The sequence below is a fragment of the Balaenoptera borealis genome, assembly GCF_965194805.1.
Source record: "Balaenoptera borealis genome assembly, chromosome: X".
Lineage (NCBI taxonomy): Eukaryota > Metazoa > Chordata > Mammalia > Artiodactyla > Balaenopteridae > Balaenoptera > Balaenoptera borealis.
Genome location: NC_138881.1, coordinates 71,446,097 through 71,470,971, shown reverse-complemented (window position 1 = coordinate 71,470,971; position 24,875 = coordinate 71,446,097). Strand labels below are relative to the sequence as shown.

Here is a 24,875-nt window from a genome sequence, read left to right as displayed (position 1 = left end):
CATTTTAGTTATTTCAAAAAACACACACACAGAATTTTTTTTAGCAAATGAATTGTTGGCTGCTTTTAAATAACCATTAAATACTGTACTCATAGTACAGTTTCCCTAGACAAGTTTAGATATTGTCCAATCCAGAATCTCTGTACTAAAGTAAGAAACTAACATTACAGGAGCAAATTTATGGAAGAAAAACAGATACCTCTTTTTTCTGAAATTACAGTACCAAAGTCCACACTCTAATCTTGCAGTGATGAATGTTAGTACTATATAACTGCACAATTAAATTTGTTGCTTTTATGAAGTATCTCACTTTTCTTTTGTTGTATGATCTTATTCACAAATATTAAACTACATTAATAGTGTTTCCACATCATATGTTATTATAACAACATTGTTTATGTCATAGTAACCCAGACTTTTGTTACCACCATAAAATTGTTTTATGATAGGGGTTCATGCTAAAACCTCATTTTCTCAGCATAACATGTTACTTTTTGACAATTAATCTCTACTCACAGATGCACTTTTCTATTGCAAAGACTCTCAGAAACATGTTCATGAGCATTTAAAAATACCATTTTAAAACCGATCTGAGAAAGGAATGAAGGCCTTTATTTTGAGAATTCTCTATTTTTATTGGAAAACATTGCACTGATCACTTTCCTCAACTGTAAGAGAATGGTTCAAAGGTAAACACACATATGTGCACATATACACATATGTTGACCACCACTCTGTGGCAGGCATTGTACTTGGCACTAAGGATACAATAATGAATAAGTGAGGGTTCCTGATCTGGATGAATTAAAAATCAAGTGGAAGACACATACCAATAGTCAGGTAGATAAATAATTATAACATAATATCTTAGTATAAGAATGAAGGCAATAATAGTGCTGCTGGGAGGGCAGAGGATAGAGCACTACCTCTGCTTAAAGATTTGGGAAAGGCTTCATGAATGTGATATTCAAAGTACATATTAGGATGACTAGGAGTTTTCCAGGCATGGAACCATAAATGCTTTGGAACCATATACTTGAGAAACCATACATGTGGTATGGCTGGAACATAGAGTGAAAACCTAAGATCAGCCAGAGATGAAGCTAGAGAGCTGGAGAGATGAGGGGAGCTAAAATCCTTCACATTATGCTTGCTTGAGGAATTTTGACTTTGACCTATTGGTAATCAGGATCAAGTATGGTCTTTTAAGCTAGATAACAATAAGATCATATTTGGTTTTAAGATGATAACTTTGGCAGCTGTGTGACAGTTAAGCCTGAAATAGAGACACAGGTGGCAGAGGAATTAGTTAGTAATAATTTAGAAGGGACATGCTGAAGACCTGAATTTAGTCCGTGGCAGAGGGATTGAGTTTTCCCAGAACTGAGGGCGTTCCTGGAATGTGGGACTTTCACTTTTAAAACCAAGACTGTCCCAAGCAAATTGTGGTGAGATGGTCACCCTAGATTTAAGGGAAAAAATTAACAACACATGACTTTGTGCACGATTAGATTTAGAGAGAGCAGTAAAGGAGAGAAAAGAGCCTCCTAGTGTTCACAGACTTCAGTCTTAGATGATTGGGTAGATGGCACCATTCACTTTAATACAGAATACAGGAGAGGAGCAGGGTGGAGTGAAGAGATAATGACATAGGTCTTTAAGGGGCCTGCTAGAAATACAAATGTACAGATATCCTATAGATTACTAGAATCAGTGGTCTAGATCTAGAGAAACTTCTATGAGTTGAAATTAGATTTGAAATTCACGAACAAGATGGAACCCTGAAAAAACAGCACCATTTAAGTTGTGGACAGAGTTGGAAGTGTTTCAGAAGGAGTTTGAGGAATAATAATCAGAGAAGTATGTAGACAACCAGGGCAGTGTTACCCTGGCAGTCAAATGAAGAGTCAGGAAGCAGTGAGTGTCAAATGCCAACAGAGACGTCAAGTAAGGTAAAGTCTTAAAATAAGCCTTTAGGTTTGCTTATCAGGGACTTACAGGTATATGTAATGAGAGCAATCTTAATAACATGGTTTAATAAAATGCTGAGTTTGGTCTCTTGTGTCCTTTAAATCATAGTACAATGAAAGATTTCTTGAGAAAAAGATAAGTTGAAGTTGTTAAAAGAAACTCAGATGAAAATTTCCCTAGGTATTATGTAAGGAGCTCTTGGCATATTGTTTTCTTGTTTGGTGCACTATCTTCTACGCTTATCAATATCAATTTCACTTCAACTTTTTCTCTTACCTTGCCTCCTCCACTTCCAATCCTGCCCCTACTTAGAAATTGCTACTACTTTTTGACTGAGGTAACCACAAAAGGGAGCTACGGCCCACTTCTTCCCTTTTAAGTCTCTTGTCCAACTCTTGTATATTACTGCTTTTCTTTTAGTGACTGCAATTAAGGGTAAAACTGATATGCACACTGCATTGAAAGTGACTGCACCAACTTTGTTATTTTCTCTCACTACCCTCTGAGCTATTTCCTCATAGCACTTTTCACAATTAGTAATTCTATATGTGTTTATTTGCTTAATATATTTCCCCCACTATATTACAGCTCCATGGAGCAGGAACTTTTCTTTCATCATTCTTTAACTACCACAACAGTGCTTGGCATGTAATGGGCAACAAATTAGTTGAATGAATGAAAAATGTCATGTTACTCTGTTAACTTCACTCAGTTTTAAAAGATTAATCTACCTGTCCCAAGATTTCTATAACTCTATAATCTTTAAGGGTCACTATTTTTTCCTGTTCACCTTGTCTTCCAGTAAAATGCTGTTTTAGTACCATTTTAGTCCACTTTAAGTGGTAACCTGCTATTTATCTGGACACACCCTAAAGAATGACCCTCCAATGAGTCATGTCCCCTGTGTAACCCCCTACCCTTGAGTGTGAGCAGAACCTGTGACTCGCTTTTAGCCAATAGAATATGGAGAAAGTAATAGGAAATATCAATGGAATAGTTATTCCCTTTAATAGATTTTCTTATATGACTGCATCTTAGGAGAATGGAGCTGAAGCTTCTTCTGCTGGCCTTGAAGAAAGCTGTAATGTTGTGAGAGAGTCTGTCAGAAGGCCAAGTGGCAACTGTAGGTAGCCTCTACGGACCGACAGCGATGCCTTAGTTGACAGCCAGCAAGGAAAGATATGGGGCAGGGTGGGCGGAATCACCTAAGTGATTCCTAAGGAACTGGATTCTACCAACAACCATGTGAACTTGGAAGAGGACCCAAACTCCAGATGAGAATGCAGCCTGCCTGACACCTTGATTGCAGCTTGGTGCAACCCTGAGCAGAGCACCCAGAAAAGCCATATCCAGACTCCTGACCCACATAAATTGTGACATAATAAATGTATAATATTTTAAACTGCAGAGTCTATGGTAATTTGTTATGCAGCAACAGAGAACTAATGCATAGATCAAAACTGATCATGATGTCACCTGCATTCAAACCCAGACAGTTTACCTGCTATATTCTCAATATTAGTCTTTCCTCTTTCATTATTTAGATTGTATTTTCTCTTGGATTTCCACGTATATTGACCCACAATGAGTTCAGTACCATTCTCTTTCTGATTTTATATGTCACTTAAAAATTCCCAGTTTCTTCCCAGTTCTATCTTCCAGAATCACTGGTCCACATAGATGGTACCATTTATCTAATGTGTGAAAAATCAGTTTTTATTCCATCACACATCCAGCATTTTGTCTTTCTCTTGTACGTCACTAAAACTCCACATTTGTATTTCCTTTCTTTACCTCTCTGAGGTCACTCATCAATTCACAGTGTTTTTTTCCCCCAATTTTAATGAGAAATAATTAACATGCATCACTGTATAAGATTAAGGGGTACAGCACGATGGTTTGATTTACATATATCATGAAATAATTACAACAGGTTTAGTTAACATCCATCATCTCATATAGCTACAATAAGAGGGAAAAATTTTTTTTTCCTTGTGATGAGAATTCTTAGGATCTACTCTCTTAACAACTTTCCTATGTATCATACATCAGTGTTAACTACAGTTATCATGTTGTACATTACATCTCTCATAGTTATTTATCTTATAACTGGAAGTTTATACCTTTTGACTACCTTCCTCCAAATACCCTCCCTCCACCCCCACTTCTGGTAACCACAAATCTGATTTCTTTTTCTATGAGTTTGGTGGTTTTTCATTTGTTTGTTTTACATTCCACTTCAAGGACCATCCATGTTGTTGCAAATGGTAGGATTTCCTCGTTTTTATCTTGCTGAAAAATATTCCATTGTGTGTGGTATATATATATATATACACACATACCACAACTTCTTCATCCATTCATCCATTAATGGACGTTTAGGTTGTTTCCATGTCTTGGCCATTGTAAATAATGCTGCTATGGGCATGAAGGTGCAGATATCTTTTTGAATTAATGTTTTCATTTCCTTTGGATATATTCCCATAAATGAAATTGCTGGATCATATGGTAGCTCTGTTTTTAAGTTTTTGAAAAATCTTGTACCAATTTACAATCCCACCAACAGTGCACCAGGGTTCCCTTTTCTCCACATCCACATCAGCATTTGTTATCACTTATCTTTTTAATGATGGTCATTCTAACAGGTGTGAGGCAATATCTTATTGTGGTTTTAATTTGCTTTTCCCTAATGAATAGTGATGTTGAGCATTATTTTCATGTAACCATTGGCCATTCATATATCTTCCTTGGAAAAACGTCTATTCAGGTCCTTTGACCATTTTTAATTTAATTATTATTATTATTTTGCTGTTGAGTTGGATTAGTTCTTTATATATTTTGGATATTAACCCCTTATCAGATGTATGGTTTGCAAATATTTTCCCCATTCTGTAGGTTGTCTTTTTACTCTGTTGATGGTTTCTTTTGCTGTACAGAAGCTTTTTAGTTTGATGTTATCCCACTTGTTTATTTTTTTATTTTTTTGTTTGTGCTTTAGGTGTGAGTTTCTAAAAAATAATTACTGAGACTTGTGTCAAGAAGCTTTGTCCCTATGCTTTCTTTTAGAATTTTCATGGTTTCAGGTCTTACATTTAAGTTTTTAACACATTTTGAGTTAATTTTTGTAAATGATGTAAGAGAGGGGTCAAGTTTCATTCTATTACATGTGAATGTCCAATTTTCCCAGCACCATTTATTGAAAAGACTGTCTTTTCTCCATTGAGTATTCTTGGATCTTTCACGTCATTGGTTAAGTTTATTCCTAAGTAGTTTACTGTTTTTGATACTATTGTAAATAGCTCAGTTAGTTCTTCTTTTTCTATTACTTAAGGCATAGAGTTAGGTTGTTTATTTGGGATCTTTCTTACTTCATAATGTAGTCATTTATTGCTATGAAGTTTCCTCTTACAACTGCTTTTGCTGCATCCCATAAGTTCTCACATGTTGTGTTTCCATTTTCGTTTGTCTCAAGAAACTTTTAAATTTCTCTTTTAATGTATTTTTTGATCCAGTGGTTGTTCAGGAGGGTGTTGTTTAATTTCTATGTGTTTGCAAATTTTCCAATTTTCTCTTGTTATTGATTTCTAGTTTCATGCCACTGTGGTCAGAAAAGGTAGTTGGTATGATTTCAGTCTTCTTCAAGTCACTAAGACTTGTTTTGTGGCCTAATGTATGGTCTATTCTAGAAAATGTTCCATGTGCAATTGAGAAGAATGTATATTCTGATGTTGTTTGATAGAATGTTCTGTAAGATCAATTGGACTATAGCATTGTTCAAATCCAAATCCACTGTTTCTTTATTAATTCTCTGGCTGATCTATCAATTGTTGAGAATAAAGTATTAAAGTCCCCAAATGTTATTGTATTACTGTTTATTTCTCCTTTTTAAAATAAATTTATTTATTTTATTTATTTATTTTTGGCCGTTGGGTCTTCGTTGCTGTGCGCGGGCTCTCTCCAGTTGTGGCAAGCAGGGGCTACTCGTTGTGGTGTGCAGGCTTCTCATTGCAGTGGCCTCCCCCATTGTGGAACACGGGCTCTAGGTGTGTGGGCTTCAGTAGTTGTGGTGCACGGGCTTATTTTCTCCACGGCATGTGGGATATTCCCGGACCAGGTCTCGAACCCATGTCCCCTGCATTGGCAGGCGGACTCCCAACCACTGCACCACCAGGGAAGCCCCTATTTCTCCTTTTAATGTGTTATTGTTTGTTTTATATATTTAAGTGCTCCAATGTTGGGTGCATAAATATTTGCAATTGTTATATCTTCTTGATGGATTGACTACTTTATCATTATAATATGACCTTCCTTGTCTCTTTTTACCAATTTTAGTTTAAAGTCCATTTTTTTCTCATATAAGAATAGCTACCTCTGCTTTTGTTTTTGGTTACCATTTGTTTGAAATGTCTTTTTCTATCCCTTCACTCTCAGTCTATTTGTCTAAGGCTAAAGTAAGTCTCTCATAGGCAACCTATCGTTGGATCTTGTTTTTTTTTTTTTAAATCCATTCAGCCATTTTATGTCTTTTGATTGGAGAATTTAATCCATTTCAGTTTAAGGTAATTATTGATAAATAAGGACTTACTATTACCAATTTGTTAATTTTTTTCTGGTTGTTTTGTAGATCCATTGTTTCTTGTTTCTTATCCTGCTCTCTTTTTTTGTGTTTTGATGCTTTTGGTATCAGTAAGCTTTGACGTCTTTATCCTATTCTTTTGTGTAATTGCAGCAGATTTTTTCCCTTATGGTTATCATGAGGCTTACATAAAATATATATAACAGCTTAACGTCAATGAAATTCCTAAACTTTACACTTTTCCTTCTCTTCCCTCTTACATTTTATGTTACTGCTGTTATAATTTACATATATTATGTTGTGTAACTAATAACAGATTATTGTAGTTATGGTTATCTTTACCATGTTCATTTTCTTAAACATTTAAACTAGAGTTGTAAGTGAATTATGCACCACCATTACTATATTATAGAATCTAACTTTGAGTATATATTTACCATTAACAGTGAGTTTTTGCTACCTTTTTAATGTTTTTATGATGTTAATTAATGTGCTTTTACCTCCACTCAGATAACTCCTTTTAGCATTTCTTGTAATGTAGGTCACATGGTAATAAACTCCTTTAGCTTTTTTATTTTTTCAGGAAAGTCATTATCCCTCCTTCAGTTCTGAAGGACAGCTTCACTGGGTATACAATTCTTGGTTGACAGGTTTTTTTCTTTCAATATTTTGAATGTCACCCCATTCTCTCCTGGCCTGAAAAGTTTCTGTTGAGAAATCTGCTGATAATCTCATGGGGGTTCCCTTTTATGTAACTTCTCTCTTTAGTCTTGCTGCTTTTAAAATTCTTCATTGCCTTTGACTTTTGACAATTTAAATAATGTCTCAGTGTAGCCCTACTTGGGTTCAACCTATTTGGTGTCCTTTGGGCTTCATGGATCTGGATGTCAATTTCTCTCCCCAGGTTCAGGAAGTTTTCAGCCATTATTGCTATAAATATACTTTCTGTCCCTTTCTCTTTCTTTTCTCCTTCTGGAATTCCAATCATGCAAATATTGTTTCTTTTCATTGTGTCCCATAAGTCCCATAGTCTTTCTTCACTCTTTTGCATTCTTCTTTCTTTTGCTTCTCTGACTGGATAATTTTAAATGTCTAGTCCTACAGGTTGCTGATTGTTTCTTCTGCATGGTCGAGTCTGCTTTGGAAACTCTATTGGATTCTTCAGTTCAGTTTTCATATTTTCCAACTCTAGGATTTCTGGTTGGGTTGTTCTGATGGTTTCTATTTCTTTGCTGAACTTGTCATTTTGTTCATGCATTGTTTTTCTAATTTCAGTTTTTTGTTACCTATTCCTTGTTTTTAATTACAGGGTAACACAGTAAACTCCAACACAAAGGTAGGGATGGGGGAGTGCAAAAGGAATAAAGAAAACAGAACCAGTATTTCACAAAAGCATCAAACCAGTGATGAAGTAGCAGTTAATGCTTTGCAGAGTCTTGAGGGTAGAATTTGCTCAGGGTGCTCTGAGGGATTCTCTTCAGCATTTCTTTGGAGAAGATTTGGAGCAGCTGCCAGTCAATGTTCAAAGTCTCATAGACAGTGTGATTTTCACAAGGACTCTGAGCAATAAAGTTCCTCTCAAACTTCTGCAGAAATTCCAAGTAAAGAAGATCATCTGAGGTAAGGGCTTCGTCTCCAACTACAGCTTTCATGGCTTGTGCATCCTTACCAATAACATAGCATGCGTACAGCTGGTTAGATACATTGGCATGATCATTTCTGGTCATATCTTCTTCAGTAGTAGACTTCATTAACTGTGATAATGAGGGCAGCACATTAATAGGTGAGGAAATCTGTCTGTTGTGTAGATCTGCCCCTCTGTAATATATCCAGTCAAGTCAGGGATTCAGTGAGTGATATCATTGTTATGCATGGTGAGAATAGGAATTTGAGTAATAGAGCCATTTCTACCTTCCACTCGACCAGCACATTAATATATTGTGGGTAAATCTGTATATATATAATGTGGGAAGCCTCGTTGACCAGGAACCTCCTTCCTGGCTGCTGAAACCTCTCAAAGTGCTTCAGCATAAGAACTCATGTCTGTTAGGGTAACCAATACATGTTTCTCATACTGATCTTCACCACTCAGCTGTGGTTAGAGCCAAGTGAGGAGTGATAATTTGCTCAATAGTTGGGTCTTTAGCCAAGTTAAAAAAGAGGCAGGCATTGCCCCTTGAGCCGTTTTCTTCAAAGTCAGATTTGAAGAACCTGGCAGTTTCCATGTTTACACCCATAGCAGCAAATACAATCACAAAATTTTTCTCATTGTAGTCCACTACATCTTTGGATTTTTTTTTAACCAAACCAGGCTGGCAATAGATTAGAGCTGCAATCTAATTGTGTGGTAAGCCAGCTGCAGAGAAGACAGGAATTTTCATGCCATCTATGGGCAAAATACCAGTCTGAATCATCTCCTCTGAATAGATTCAACACTGAGGATTGATTGCCTGGCCCATGATGTCAATGAAGTCTTTAGCCAGTACAACAGGACCTCTGTTGATTGGTTTTTCTAATCCATTGAATACCCCACCAAGCACCTCCTGAGACACTGGTGTTTGGAGAATATCCTCAGTAAACTCACAGGACGTTTTCTTGGCATCTATACCTGAAGTCCCTTCAAATACCTGAACCACTGCTTTGGAACCACTGACTTCTAGAACTTGCCCACTCCGCTTCATGCCATCAGGTAATGTCAAGTGCACAATCTCAGCATATCTGGGAAACTTAACATGAACTAAGATCACTAGTGGACCATTGACTCCTGATACTGTCTTGTATGCCCTAAAACAATTTCTTCATTGTTCTCATTTTAAAAGCATCCAAACATTGTTTTTCAATGACTTTCTAAAATCAACTGTCTGGCTCATCACTTTTTCTTTAACTCTGTGCTGCTGCTCAAATTCTAAAACTGAACTGCTAATTTTTTTGTGGTCTGGGACACTCTTGTATCATTACTGAAAAACAATATTTCTCCAATGGAGTGTAGCCACTGGAGAAGTTCTTCGGTCACTGGCTAAGCACACACAGAATGTTGAGAAATCATACTCATCTTCCTTAAGGGTTTACAACCTTAATCATGGAGTACTCTTTAAACTATGTTATTGTTTCAGTTGATACTCTCTGAATTGAGATTGAGTGAATAATTATATGGAAAAGTGACAGCTGCCCCTTATAATCTTTTCCTAGAAGCTGCCCCTTCTAGGGGCAAAACATATGAATGAAATTCATAAAAGAGTATTTGTAATTGTTAGGTATAAATTTATTGTCATAAGAATGCAACATCTGTCAGTTACTTGGCACATTTACTTCAGCTCACATAAACTCCCAAAAGGCATTCTCTAATGCAAATAATTCCCATTATAAAAAGCACATCTGGGAGAGGAGGGATAAATTAGGAGTTTGGGATTAAAATATACACACTACTGTTTGTAAAATAGATCACCAACAGGGACCTAGTGTATAGCACAGGGAACTATACTCAATATCTTGTAATAACCTATAAGGGAAAAGAATCTAAAAAGAGTATATATACTGAATCACTTTGCTGTACATCTGAAACTAACACAATATTCTAAATCAACTATATTTAAATAAAAAATTTTTTTTATAAAAGCACATCTCCTCAAACCATAGAATCAAGTCTTTTCCTTCTTCCTTACACTGCAGTGCTGTCACATGACCCAGTGACTCATCAGGACAGGATTAGTCAGGCAGGAGAGCGCCCAGACTGAAACCCTTCATCTGAAATTCTTTTTAACCAATGAGCCACAAACAGGCACTCTGGCAATTAACCAGTGCAGACATAGTCTTACAACCTGGGGAAATATCAGGTGCTTTCCTAAGTTTTAAAGAGTCTACTTCCAGGGCTCATCCCCAGTTCCTAAGAAAGCTATGAAGAGGTCTGATGCTACACAATTGTATTGTTTAGTAATCAAGAACCATTTCTTTCAGAACTGCTGAGCAGTCCACTTAAGTCTGGTTTATTAAGGTCTTTTTACAATCACAACACTTAAACATATCAGTGCATATGTTTTGGATATATGCTATATAATATGGGCAAAGCTGCTTGTCTTCCTCAAAGAGAGCCTTGAGCTCAAAAAAGTTAATGGTAGAAAAAGGTCAAACAAGACTTAAGAAACCTGGAATTTTCCTCCTCTGCCAATAATCAGGTGTCTAAATCCTGGCAAGCCCTGTCCCTCCCAGAACCTTAGGCTTCTCACTGTAAAATGAGAGGGTTAGACTAGATGACCTGCAGGGTACTTTTCAGCTCTAGCCTTCTCTGATATCTAGGTGTCCTCCTACGGAGCAGCCTCTCCACTGAACAACACCTCCCTCTGGCTGCGGGCCTGACCTCCATCCATGAAAGCAGTTTTCTTAATTTCATTTAGTTGTTTGTGTGTGTGTTCTTGTATTTTGCTAAATTTCCTTAAGAGAATTATTTTGAATTCTTTGCCTGACAGTTCATAGATCTCCATTTTGTTAGCGTCAGTTCTTGGAACTTTATTAGTTTCCTTTGTTGGTGTCATATTTTCTTGGTTTTTCGTTATCCTTGATTCCTTACATTGGTATCTGCACATTTGAGTAATTGGGGTCATCTTACAGACTTTACAGGTTTGCTTTGGCAGAGACGGATCTTCACCAGTCAGCTCAGTTTGGGTCTCTAGGCATATTTGTTGGTAATATCCTTAGGCAAGTGGGGCCTACTGTTATGCTGGGGGTGGAGGGAGGCAACTGTTCAAGCTCTGAGGTTGGGGACGGGAAGGTGTGCCACTGGCTGAGAACAGTTGGATAGGACTGCTGGCTTGGTTCCCTACTCAAGTAAGGCTGTTAGATGGTGCTGCACTTTCCTGGATTCTCTGGTCAGGCTTACTAGATGGTTGGGACTGGGTACTATATTCAGTAGTAGATGGGGCTATGAATTAGCTTCACTCCCTGGTAGGGTAGGAAGGACCTGTATGGCTTTATTGTTTGGGAACCCAGATCAGGCAACAGTGTGCACTGAATTTCCTGATCAGGTGAGACCACCAGTTTTTTTCTGCAAATGGGGAAAGACATGGCTTGTGCTCTCTGTTCAAGTGTCACTCTAATCTGGGCTGTTGGATGGGCTATGCAGCTTCCTGTGTGCTCTGATTAGGTTCCCTGGTTAGGCAGGCTAGAGGCTGTATTCATCAATGAGCAGGGCTATGAATTAATTTTCCTGCCTGGGTGCAGTGAGAGAAGCAACATAAAGCCAGTAAAGGTCTTTGTTGTCTTAACTCAAGCCAATCTGCACTCCAAGTTCTCTGGCCAAACAGGTTCATTGGCTTTGCTCTGCAAACTATCAGCTCTGCCTGCCTGCCTCTTGCCTTGAGTGCTGCTAGGCTGCACAGCTTCCAGGTTTTTTGCCAGCCTTTCTGATCAGATGGGCTGAGAGATACTGTCCACAGTGAGTGGGGATATGTCTCAGTTCCCTTGCCTGGGCAGGCCCGCCTCTTGGCTCGAGCATTGCTGGTTACACAGCTTCTAGGGGTTCTTGCCAGCTCTTCTGGTCAGATGGAGCTCTGGAGCCACAATGGGTGGGGCTTTGTTTCAGGTCACTTCCTTGAGTGGGACAGTGAAGGGTCATTCCAGGCAACTCCCATTTTTCTCCAAGCAGGCTTTCTGGTCTGGAGGGGTTGGGAGCTACCCTCAGCCTTGGCTATGAGTTAATCCCCCTGCCTGGGCTTAGCAAGAGAACCCTCCATGCCCAGTACTGGCTTTACTCTGGGGGCAATCAGCTCTGTATGTCTCTCAGCTGGAGTGTTGCTAGGCTACACAACTCCCCGGTGCTCTCACTAGCTATTCATCAGATGGGGCTGGGAGACACTCTTCCCAGTGGATGGATCTATGACTCAGCTCCTTGCCTCAGACTCCTTGGTCCAGGCTCTACGGCCAGAAAAACTCCTCATTTGAGTACCCAAATCAGGCAGATCTGTATCCTAATGGGTTCCCTAGTCAAAGTGCACCACTGACTTGGTTCTGCATATGAGCAAAACCATTAGTTAGGATTACTACTTGGGCACTGCAGGTATGAACTTGGTCTGCCAAGATCTTTGTTTCAAGCCCCTTCTCTCTTCTCCATAACAGTCAGATTCCCAGTGGTTGAGCCCTGCAGATTACCCTGCAGTCTCCATGTAGCGAGACCAGAGTAGGGGCTCCCACATGAGTAGGGGCTCCAAGAAACTTAGGAGGTTGGTTGTCCCCCTGGCCTCTCCTTTCCCACTGGAGGAACCAGAGACTCAGGGAAGACCTCTCTGTGTGTTGCTACACTGGCAATGGGAGGGACAATGCAGTCATTGTGTAGCAGCTTCTCTTATCCTTCTGAAGCAGTATCTTTTGGTCTCTGTGTTGCTACACTGGCAATGGGAGGGACAATGCAGTCATTGTGTAGCAGCTTCTCTTATCCTTCTGAAGCAGTATCTTTTGGTCTCTGTGGTGCAGGGGGTGCTTTAGTCTCACCCTTATTTATAGAATTCTTTCAGTAGTGCCATGTTCTTGAATAGATATTAGTTCTTCTTCTGAGGGGGAGTGAAGTCAGGAACGACATATGTTGCCATCTTGGTGATATCACTCTCCCCACTGTGGGTTTTTTGGGGAAGGTTATTTTGTCAGTGGTCACTCAACTAAAAATGACCCTTCCCCACAAAAAAACACAACAATTCAATATGTCAACAAACATAAGGTATTCGTTTTTGGTGAATTAGTTTCATTTTTCTATAATTCATTGCATTTGTCAAGAACATTCATAAAGATAACTTTCGGGTGATAATCCATTTCACTTTTTTTTCTGATTTCTGGTTTTAAACACATACAGAGAAACACAGTTTGCACTTCATGATAATTGTTAATATGTCTTGTAATTAGAGATCAGCAATTAGCCAGTATTCAGCATTAGCTTGAGCAATGTACTATTTAATGTATTAAGTACACTAAAACACAAAATAGCAGTTGCCTTTTTAAATTATGATAATTTAATGATTATCATAAGACCAGTCTCATAGAATTTAACCAGTCTTCCTTTGATCTCAAATCTCCTTTCTAAAGATTGCAAATTTAAGTTACATACATAGTATATTAATACATATGAAGTATTATATGTATTATACCTTTGACTCATATTTCCTAATCCCATTTTACAAAATGAAATAGTAGCGATAGTGAGTCTTATAAGCTAAGCTTTCCATATATTTATCTCAACTGATTCTGTCATATCATTTTGCCATAGCAAAGTCTTAGCGTTCATTATATTACCTTTACTAGAACTACAGTGATGATAACTATATATAGAAATGGAAATGCATGATACATACGAAAAGTGGCTTCATGTGCATGGCTGAAGAATACTTGTCCCCATAATTTGCTTCAGGTCTAGCTGTTCCCAGAGGGCCATTCCAATTAAAAGATGGATAGATGTAAGGATTGTCCTCTTTGGGCTCATGAGTCATAATGCTATTTTAAATGAAAAAACAAACATGAAATATTTTAGGATATTTTAAAAATATCAAACACACATAGATTCTTATCACTATATTCTCTAGGAAGCAAATAAGTGAAAGCATACAGAAGGCACATTAGATCGATATAGCAGATATACTAAAATAATGGCATCTTCATAAAACAAAGAAAATCGGGCTTCCCTGGTGGCGCAGTGGTTGAGAATCCGCCTGCCAATGCAGGGGACACGGGTTCGAGCCCTGGTCTGGGAAGATCCCACATGCCGCGGAGCGGCTTGGCCCGTGAGCCATGATTACTGAGCCTGCGCGTCTGGAGCCTGTGCTACGCAACAAGAGAGGCCGCGATAGTGAGAGGCCCGCGCACCGCGATGAAGAGTGGCCCCCGCTTGCCACAACTAGAGAAAGCCCTCGCACAGAAACGAAGACCCAACACAGCCATAAATAAATAAATAAATAATTTAAAAAATAAAAAAGATATCTTAAAAAAAAAAAAAACAAAGAAAATCATTCTGCTTTTATTCTATTCCTCACTAATACTAGGGTTTTTGTTAGGGAATATTTCCTATGGTCTAAGAATGTCTGAGAAATTATTATGATACTTAGAGAAATGAAGGAAATACAATTTAAAAAATCTTACAGATTAATCTATGTCAGTGTTTTTTTCCTCAGGAAATGTGTTATCTTCTGGCATAAACACAATTATGTATATATTCATAGTTAGAAACACTGTTATCTCTGACTATGCCTCTCCTTCTCTGCAACCCCACCTCCTACTGAAAAATAAATACATAAAACTTTCTGCTAAAATTCTTTCCAAATAAGATCCTGCTTTCTTTCTTTTTGAGTATTTACAAGCTTTAATTTTCCTTTTAAGGGATTGCTTACTTGTAATTTCTTCCAGAGAACTGTTGTGGTGGAGATACAGGACTTCTAGGAAGGATGCTCTGAAGGGATGAACTCCAGGGATTCTGCACATAGATTTTGTTTTTTTTTTTAAGGGAGAGAGGAAAGGTTTAGCCATGATTTTAAGGAAATTTGAAATACAATGGCTCATATTGATACCACATGCTAAATATCTAAATGTCAAGATATTTCCAGGCCTGTTCCTAAAAAATGACAAATAAGCAAAGGTATTATTAAAAGGCAAATGTTTACATATTATAGTGGTAACTTAGCAGGTCTTTGTCTATTTCTATCTATTATCTATTTATATTTATTTATCTTTCTCTCTATGATGTAGAATGGCTTACTGAAGGGGAAATGCAAATGGAAGATTCATTTCAGCTGGTACTCTAAGCAATACGTGGAGCTTCCAGTCAAAATAATTAAATATAAATCCCCCTTCCTATTGTCATAGTGTGAAAAACGCTTATCCCCAGACAAAACAGAGTTGACAAAAAGTAACTTAGACAGAGAATACTGAAGCTGAATATAGAGAGCTGCAACATTAAACAGTTACAGCATACAGCAGAGTTTTGGAGGGAAACTAATACAAATCAATTGATAAAGAGTTGGTTCTTAAAGACCATACTTTGAGTAAGTATATAAGCAAAGAGTAAATTGTATCAATATGGACTTTGAAATAAGAAATTGGCATTTTAACACAGACATGAGGCATATAAGTGGATCCAGACCAGATCTACACAGAGCCTATTCTTACAGCCATACTGGTTATGAGTGGGTACATAACATTGTGACATAGCCATTTTGATGGAGCCATATTGAAATCAAGGATATTTTTACATAGGTACTTTGATAGAGATATTTTGACATGGGGAAATTTGATGCAGACTATAAAATAATCCATTGCACTTTCTGATTAAAATAAGATTAAGTTGGATGTGAAATATATACCATGACTCATCCCTAAGTTTCAGTTCATGTCCATCCACAACCACCCCTGGAGGAGGGGGTGGTGAGGAACGTTGGATTGATAATAATGTTGGAGATGAGATAAAGGTTAGGTATCATCTGGAAAAAAAAACTGATACAAACAGGAAGAATGAGACAGACCCAATATTTTTCCTCCATTGTTTAAATATCTTTCTTTTGTCTTTGGACTTTCCTTTTCTGCTTTGTTTTTGCAATCTTCTTTAAAATAAAATTTTTTAAAACCCACAAAACTAAAAAAGAAAACCATGACTCTTGAAAGTGTGGTTTCAGTGAAGCTTGGCAAGAAAGCTTCACTTGTGTCTATAACCAGTCCCTCTTATCTTGGCTCCCCGATGTCATAGTAGACAGAATCACGGGTTCCTGAGCATTCTGTACATCAGTTCTTAAAGGGGCTACCTTTCCTCCCATGGACTTAATTTCATTGGTCCAGGCCTTTTTCTCTAGCAGGCAAGAGAGAATAGCATATCTGATGCAAAGAAAAGAGAGCTATCTAAAATTTGGATTTGGGGGCCACAAACCAGATTTTCTAGCTGAAGCAGTATGGATATATGTGGGGAGAAGGATCCCATAGGAAGTAGTAGGTGAGTCTCGGCTACTATATAGAGGGATGCTTCATAATTCTCACTTGTCTATTTTTGGCCTAATTTAAACTCATTAAGCCAGACCTGGGCCTTGATACAGCTAGATGGATGTAGAAAGGTGTTTCAGGCAGAACCTAAGGGGTATAAACTTACAGAATAGAAGGCAGGGTCAGATTGACATGGTGACTTTTTTTTTTTTTTTGAGATCAGGTCCTAGGGGTGGTGGTGATGGTCATGTGATCATAGTGCGGCACCCTACTCTTTTTTTTTTTAACATCTTTATTGGAGTGTAATTGCTTTACAATGGTGTGTTAGTTTCTGCTTTATAACAAAGTGAATCAGTTATACATACACATATGTTCCCATACCTCTTCCCTCTTGCGTCTCCCTCCCTCCCACCCTCCCTATCCCACCCTTCTAGGTGGTCACAAAGCACCGAGCTGATCTCCCTGTGCTATGTGGCTGCTTCCCACTAGCTATCTATTTTATGTTTGGTAGTGTATATATGTCCATGCCACTCTCTCACTTTGTCACAGCTTACCCTTCCCCCTCCCCATATACTCAAGTCCATTCTCTAGTAGGTCTGTGTCTTTATTCCCGTCTTGCCCCTAAGTTCTTCATGACCTTTTTTTTTTTTTCTTCGACTCCATATATATGTGTTAGCATACGGTATTTGTTTCTCTCTTTCTGACTTACTTCACTCTGTATGACAGACTCTAGGTCCATCCATCTCACTACAAATAACTCAAGTTCGCTTCTTTTTATGGCTGAGTAATATTCCATTGTATATATGTGCCACATATTCTTTATCCATTCATCTGTTGATGGACACTAAGGTTGCTTCCATGTCCTGGCTATTGTAAATAGAGCTGCAATGAACATTTTGGTACATGACTCTTTTTGAATTATGGTTTTCTCAGGGTATATGCCCAGTAGTGGGATTGCTGGGTCGTATGGTAGTTCTATTTTTAGTTTTTTAAGGAACCTCCATACTGTTCTCCATAGTGGCTGTATCAATTTGCATTCCCACCAACAGTGCAAGAGAGTTCCCTTTTCTCCACACCCTCTCCAGCATTTATTGTTTCTAGATTTTTTGATGATGGCCATTCTGGCCGGTGTGAGATGATATCTCATTGTAGTTTTGATTTGCATTTCTCTAATGATTAATGATGTTGAGCATTCTTTCATGTGTTTGTTGGCAATCTGTATATCTTCTTTGGAGAAATATCTATTTAGGTCTTCTGCCCATTTTTGGATTGGGTTGTTTGTTTTTTTGATATTGAGCTGCATGAGCTGCTTGTACATTTTGGAGATTAATCCTTTGTCAGTTGCTTCATTTGCAAATATTTTCTCCCATTCTGAGGGTTGTCTTTTGGTCTCGTTTATGGTTTCCTTTGCTGTGCAAAAGCTTTTAAGTTTCATTAAGTCCCATTTGTTTATTTTTGTTTTTATTTCCATTTCTCTAGGAGGTGGGTCAAAAAGGATCTTGCTGTGATTTATGTCATAGAGTGTTCTGCCTATGTTTTCCTCTAAGAGTTTGATAGTGACACCCTACTCTTATGAGCCCATAGGGGTTCAGAAAGAATAGCAGCTAGCTATGAAAACATTTTTCTCCACAGTCAGTGACTGTATCAGCCTCTTGAGATAGAATGACTATATAATTTATTGCCCAAACCAGAACACTTATGAAAGTGACAAGGGTAAATGTTCATGTTTACATTGGAACAGCCAATAGAAAGTGGGGCTATCCTGATCACCCTACATTGAAATCACTGTTGTTGTACCCAAAAGCTGAGCCTCCACCTTTTTTTCAGAAATACAGTCAATATGGCTTCCACTTTCTCCATCAAAAGAAATTTATCTTCTATATCTTACTTCAGAAAACCTTGTAATACCCTATTTGGTATTACATAGGCACAATCATTAATTCCATTGTTCAGCACCCACAAGTAGGTTGACCCTGTGAGTGTGTGAGACAGATGTGTTCAGTAAAGCATTAAGCCATGGTCCATCTTGACAATTTCAAAGGACAATGAAAAAGCCATGTGGAGGGAACCATTAGGATATGATAAATGTAGAAAAGTCAGCAGATTCCGATTTAAATCTATGATCAAAGAGCAAAACATCATCTGAGGGTTGGGAAAATTAAAGAAATCAAGAGAAGTCTCTGGAACTCTGTGATGACATTCCAAAGAGCAAAATTTGTATGTAGGAAGACACACAGGTCAATCTAATCTATCTGGGACAGCCTGACTAGGTGCCCCATGTATTGAGAGTCAGAGGCAAAGTACTTGTCCTATTCATTCTCTTCTCCAGTGCCAGTGAAGTTTTTCCAATTGTTACAGATCAAGGCTCTTTCTAGGGCAGCAATACCTGGAACCAGGAGTAGACTGTGCCAATGGAGGGTTGGATTTTAGCTTCTCAGATGAATTTCAGATTTTAAAATGTATGATTAAAAATCTCCAAAGGGCCAAACAGCACTGCCTAGCAATCTTACAATTTCCTAATTTATTTTCCTATTCTCTGAGACAACTATTTCACCATTCCGTCTCTCCACAAATCTTCAACTTCTCCTCTATGTTATTTATTCCCAGTTAATGACCTCACATCTTATTTCACTAAGAAAATAGGAACAGTCAGAAGAGAACTATTTCATTTTCCAACCAGCAACTTTACCAACCGACCTGAATCTGTATCCATATACTCTATTATGGATAAATTGTCTCTTCTTGTATCAAAGACCAACTCTTCCAAATGTTCTCAGGATCCCTCTTCTTGCCCTCCCATGGCTTTTTTTTTCATGCAATTATTAGCATTATATCCCACAGTGTCACATTTTTTCCTCTCAACTGGATCATTCCTATTAACATGTAGATTTGCATTACACAAAACTCTTTTAACTCCACATAATTTCCCTGCTGCCGCCTCATTTTTCTGCTTCTTACGTTAAAACATCACAAAAAAAGGTTGTCACCCTCATTGTAACCATTTCCTCACCTCTCTTTCACTTTTCAGTCCACGTCAGTCTTGCTTCTGTCCCCACCACTCTGCTGAAACAGCTCTTGTGAAGGTTACCAACCATCTAATTTTACCAAATCTAATGTTATTTCTCAGTCTTCACCTGACTTTATCTCTCAGGATCATTTAATATAGTGGATCATTCCCTAATTCTTGAAATACTTTCTTTTCTCTCTTTGCTTCCTTGAGACTGCACTCTCCTGGTTTTTCTCCTATTGCTCTATATGATCTATCCCAGATCCTTTTCCTGGCCCAGCTTCTCCTTTGCTACATGATCTCTAAATGTTGGAACACCTGAGGGCTTGTTACCAACTTCTCTTTTCCTCTATATTTATACTCTGTCTATAAGTCCAGTAACGACTTTAAATATCACTCATATCCTGACGACTATCAAATTTATATCTCTAGTTTGTACTTGTCCCCTGAGATCTAAATTCATATATCCAACTGCTGACTCAAGACCTCCACTTGGAAGTCTAATAGACATATCCAACTAACCATGAAAAAACCAAAAAATTTGACCCCTCTTCCATCTAAAAAACACTCTGCTTTTCCTCCAGTATTCCTCATCCATCCAGTTGCTCAAATCAAAATCCTTGAAGTCATCCTTTGTTCCTCTCTTTCCCTCATGCTCCATATACAATCTGTCAGTAAGTTTTCAGCATTCAGAATCATTCCCATGGAGAAAGTCCTCCAGTGTGACTTTCCACTGAACTAATAACAAAATCAAATCCTACATACCTTACCATATTCTACAAAACCCAGTATAATCTGCTTACCTCATCAGCAATTCAGCCATGTTGAATTTCTTTTTTTGAGCACATCAAGCCTGTTTTTTCCCTTAGGGTTTTTGTATTCTTTCTGCTTAGAAAGTTCTTTCCCTGACTTTTTGTATGGAAGTGTTTTTTACAACTTTCAGTCTCAATTTAAATATCACATTTTCAAAAAGTCATCTCTAACTTTCCCATCTAATGTTTCCCCACTCCAAGTCACTATTATATCACTGTTTATTGTACTTATAGAATTTATCACAATCTGAAATTATCTTATTTCTTTACTTGCTTATTTGTTTATTGTCTGCCCCCTCTCCCTTCTCTAATGTAAGATCAATGAGGACAAGACTTAATCTCAAATACCACTGTATCCTCAGAGTATAGAACAGTTCCAAGAACATAGTAGGCATTTGGTAATTTTTTTGTTCAATGGATAAATGAATAATGATATCTAATGAACATAACTGAGTGCATTTTTATGCTAAGAACCAAAGTGAAACATTGGTTCCTTCTTGTTTGGAGTCTGCAATCCCTTTGCTGTGACCTTCTACTTTAATGGCCTCATAATATACCTATCTTGAAAGAACATCAAGCACAGATGAGGAATAATCTGAACAATAATAAGGCATAGTAGGCTCTCAATCAGAACTAGTGTACTGATTATCTAGGATATTTTACTTCTCTATCCTTCTTACTGCCTGCCTGTTGGTACCTTTGTGCCCTCCTAAGGTGAATAAGAATGAAAAAATAAAATTTGATACTCAAACTTATCAATTTGGTTTCCATTAGCAGCTTTAATCAAAAGTTGGTAGAAGGAAAAGTATTCTGAAAGGAAATTTGATTAATTTTCTGTTTAGAGATTTAATATATCCACATTTCCGCTTGTCTCACCTTTTGATCAGGACTAAAGATAATTAAGCATTGGGAATTTAAGATCTGGTGAATAGTGGTCACCTATCCAGGGAAAAAGTGAGTCAAAGAAATGGAAGAAAGTGAAAGAGGAAAGTACTCTTTAAACCCCACTCTAAGATTACTCCAACAATCAGAAAGGAACTGTTTCTTTTCCTGCTTCTGCCTCAAATAATAGTCCTGTCCACCAAAAACAGTGACTCTAGGCCCTGCTAGAGTTCTTTTGGATCAGTTGTGAAGTGAGTTTTTAACTTGCTAGACTGGCCTGTGAAATTCAGAGAAAAGTTTCACACCCATGACAAAAAAAAAAAAAAAAAAAACACATCCATAAATATATATAAAGTATGTATAAATGGAGTTAAAACAACTCATTGAGAGTACAACTTAAAAAAGATTAAGTCTATATTAACACATGATACAGTCTTTAAAATGGGCCTTGAAACTAGCATAATAGAGCCTTAATCTCCTTTAAAAATTCTTGTTAATTAGCAACATCCTAGGCTGTGTTTAAATTCTCTCTAGCCAGAAGCACTGAAGTCTAATGAAATTAAGTATTTTAAAGTTTTGAGTAAAATTTTTCTTACTTTTGATCTAAGAAACACATACACATACATGCACACACAAACATACACACAAACACACATTTATGTGAGTGTGTTGGAAGCTACATTAAAATGCAGTCACCTCTTTGGGTTCTATTTAGTATCACAAAACAGTATCCTGAGGTATTGTAGACCAGAAAGAGTGAACGCATTTGCCAAAGGTATACATTTTACAAAGGTTGTAATTTCAATCCTGAGACAGTGTGACTCATGTTACTCACAGTTTCCTCCATTAGCACTACACCTAATAGAGCGACCATATGCCTTACCTTTTTATAGGGACAACACTGACTTCATGTAACTTTTTTTCAATAATGGAAATTTGCTAAATGTATTATAATGCCAGGGACTTCCCTGGTGGCACAGTGGTTAAGAATCCACCTGCCAATGCAGGGGACACAGGTTCAGTCCCTGGTCCGGGAAGATGCTACATGCCATGGAGCAACTAAGCCCGTGCACCACAACTACTGAGCCTGCACACCACAACTACTGAAGCCTGATCGCCTAGAGTCTGTGTTCTGCAACAAGAGAAGCCACCGCAATGAGAAGCCTGCGCACCGCAACAAAGAGTAGTCCCCGCTCGCCGCAACTAGAAAAAGCCCACGCACAGCAACGAAGACCCAACGCAGCCAAAAATAAATAAAATTAATGAAAAAATAAGCATGATGCCATACCTCTGCAAGAACTAGCATTGACATATATACACTACCAAATGTAAAATAGATAGCTAGTGGGAAGCAGCCACATAGCACAGGGAGATCAGCTCGGTGCTTTGTGACCACCTAGAGGGGTGGGATACGGAGGGTGGGAGGGAGGGAGATGCAAGAGGGAGGGGATATGGGGATATATGTGTACACATAGCTGATTCACTTTGTTATACAGCAGAAAATAACACAACACATTGTAAAGCAATTATACTCCAATAAAGATGTTAAAAAAAAAGATTAGATGAGGTGACTATTTACCTCCCAATAAAAGAAATATACATTGCAAATAAAAAATAAATAAATAAATACACAGGGTAAACAAAGAATGTTGCCTGCCCTTCCAGTTCTACAAGGATTAAGTTGCAACCCACTGCAGTGTGGCCTGAGGGGAATTCAGGATGGAAAAACAGGAAGCATTCTGTGTTTTTGATATACAGGGCCCCTCAATAGTTAAGATGCAAATCTAAGGAAGAATTTCAGCGACCCTAGATTCTTGCATCTTCCCATACATAGAAAAGCACTAAAATCATTAACTTCAGATTTTTTCTTTAGCTTATGAGAACTGGCTTCATTATTTTATAGTAGAATTTTGAACTTGTGTCTCTTTTGAACGAATGACAGGGTCTAGTGATAAGACAATAAAGTACAACTGCTAACTGAATAAGTTCCATTTCATTATTAATTTTATTAAATAGCAGAGTATTTGTTCTAACATCTAGTATATCTTTTAGTGGGTATTACCTAAGATGTCTGTCATTAATGTTGATAGTTCTCTTACAGCACCTTTCCTAGTGATTAGCCTTAACCCAGATATCATGCTTATTAGGAGAATAATGCAAACTGGATTGAGTTCCTTGAAAAATAAGACCATCACCTTTATCCAGCTGGGTTAGACACCAACATGTGTGGATTAACCATCTGTAGATAATCATGAGTTTTTAGTATTATTACTATTATAAATTTATTTTTATATCAGATGACTATATCTTATTCAAACAGGACAGATACTATTGGATATGGACATTGGTTATTAGAATAGAATTTTCCTGGTGAGAGAAAAAGTCCTTTATTTTTGTTATTTCTAAATTTTATTTCTGCTATTTCTAATTTTATGTATCTATCTTACAGGCTAGACTATTTTGTCCTTAGCTCATGATGACAAATAGAGGCACACTATTGGCCAAGTGTAGCTGTTTTATAGCCATAATTTCAGAATAAATATGTTTCAAAATAATTGTATTAAGACCATTCTGCAATAACTGTAAAGGCTGCAACTGGACATTATATTTATTTGTAATTCAATAAAAGAACATTTTTAAGCATGAATACATAAATGCTCATATTTTTAAGTTTTTACATTTCTAAAAAAGAGTTTGACAATCATACTTTTCAGTTTAGTAATAGATTGGTATGGGAATAAATCAGCAAGGAAATGATTAAAAAAGAGATAAGAGGTTACTTTCTGTGAGCATTCACTTATTGAATACCGCTATTAACTATTCTGACCATGCTGTATAGTTAGTGGCTGTCTGGCTCCAACTGTGCAACATCCATATTAGAGCGCTACATGCCAATTGAATATCAAATCTTGCCAAGTAGCATTCATTGTCTCATGTTACAGATATCTTGCTGTGCCTGATGTCTGAAAACTCCATGTATGATTCAAGTGGTTATTAGCATTAATTTCATAGAGAACTTTTATCTGAGATTTTGAAACAATAGTTACACAAAGTGGCTCCCTTTTTGGGTGCTATGCAGCTATCAGGAAATCTGTGATTACATTCAAGCCTCGGACTGTGGGGAAGCCAAAAACTGTTCCACACATATTCAGAATTCAGCAAGTTTCAATGCTTAAACCTGGATGAAGACCTTTTGATACAACAAAATGCCACATCAAAATCTTGTTTGCTTCCAAAAAGGACCCCCTTAGCGCAAGTTTTCTGAGATATCATGCCCATAGAACCAGAGATAGAAACTTTCAAAGGTAGAACATTTTAGCAAAGCTAACAGAAATGAAGCTTCACAGTTTCTGTGTTTGGCCGATATGACTAAAATCACTGGAGCTTGAAAGAATTTGGTATGGTTATTTTGATCAGCCTAATGGTTGAATTATATTGCTGCATGGGTGAGCTAATTAACTGCATGATCAACAATTTGTTCTATACACTGAAATAAAAAATCCAAAAATATTGTGACCAATTTGGCAAACATTGATATAAATATTGCTTTGCTTTAATATGTATGAGAGCTAGAAGTGAGAAGTAAAAAGTGGCACTGTTTACTAAATATCTGTTCTTCATCATCATTATATAAAATTAATTGAGCATTCATGTGGTACATAGCACTCATATAAGCATATAGGAATATCAA

General features: G+C 37.5%; 1 protein-coding gene and 1 pseudogene across 2 annotated transcripts in view; both read right to left on the bottom strand.

Annotated features, from left to right (window-relative positions):
- Nucleotides 1-24,875, bottom strand: part of LOC309620788 (uncharacterized protein) — a 67,687-nt gene that overhangs the window by 4,199 nt on the left and 38,613 nt on the right. The window contains exons 5-6 of the mRNA XM_082377655.1: nucleotides 14,908-14,990; nucleotides 13,879-14,017 (exon numbers count right to left, since the gene is read on the bottom strand). Of these exons, the coding sequence (XP_082233781.1) occupies nucleotides 13,879-14,017; nucleotides 14,908-14,990 (222 nt within the window). The remainder of the gene's footprint in view (nucleotides 1-13,878; nucleotides 14,018-14,907; nucleotides 14,991-24,875) is intronic.
- On the bottom strand, nucleotides 4,588-12,702 carry LOC309620950 (V-type proton ATPase subunit B, brain isoform pseudogene; annotated as a pseudogene). Its single transcript has 2 exons — nucleotides 12,689-12,702; nucleotides 4,588-9,331 (listed from the first exon to the last, which is right to left on the bottom strand). The product of its transcript is annotated as a V-type proton ATPase subunit B, brain isoform pseudogene (transcript).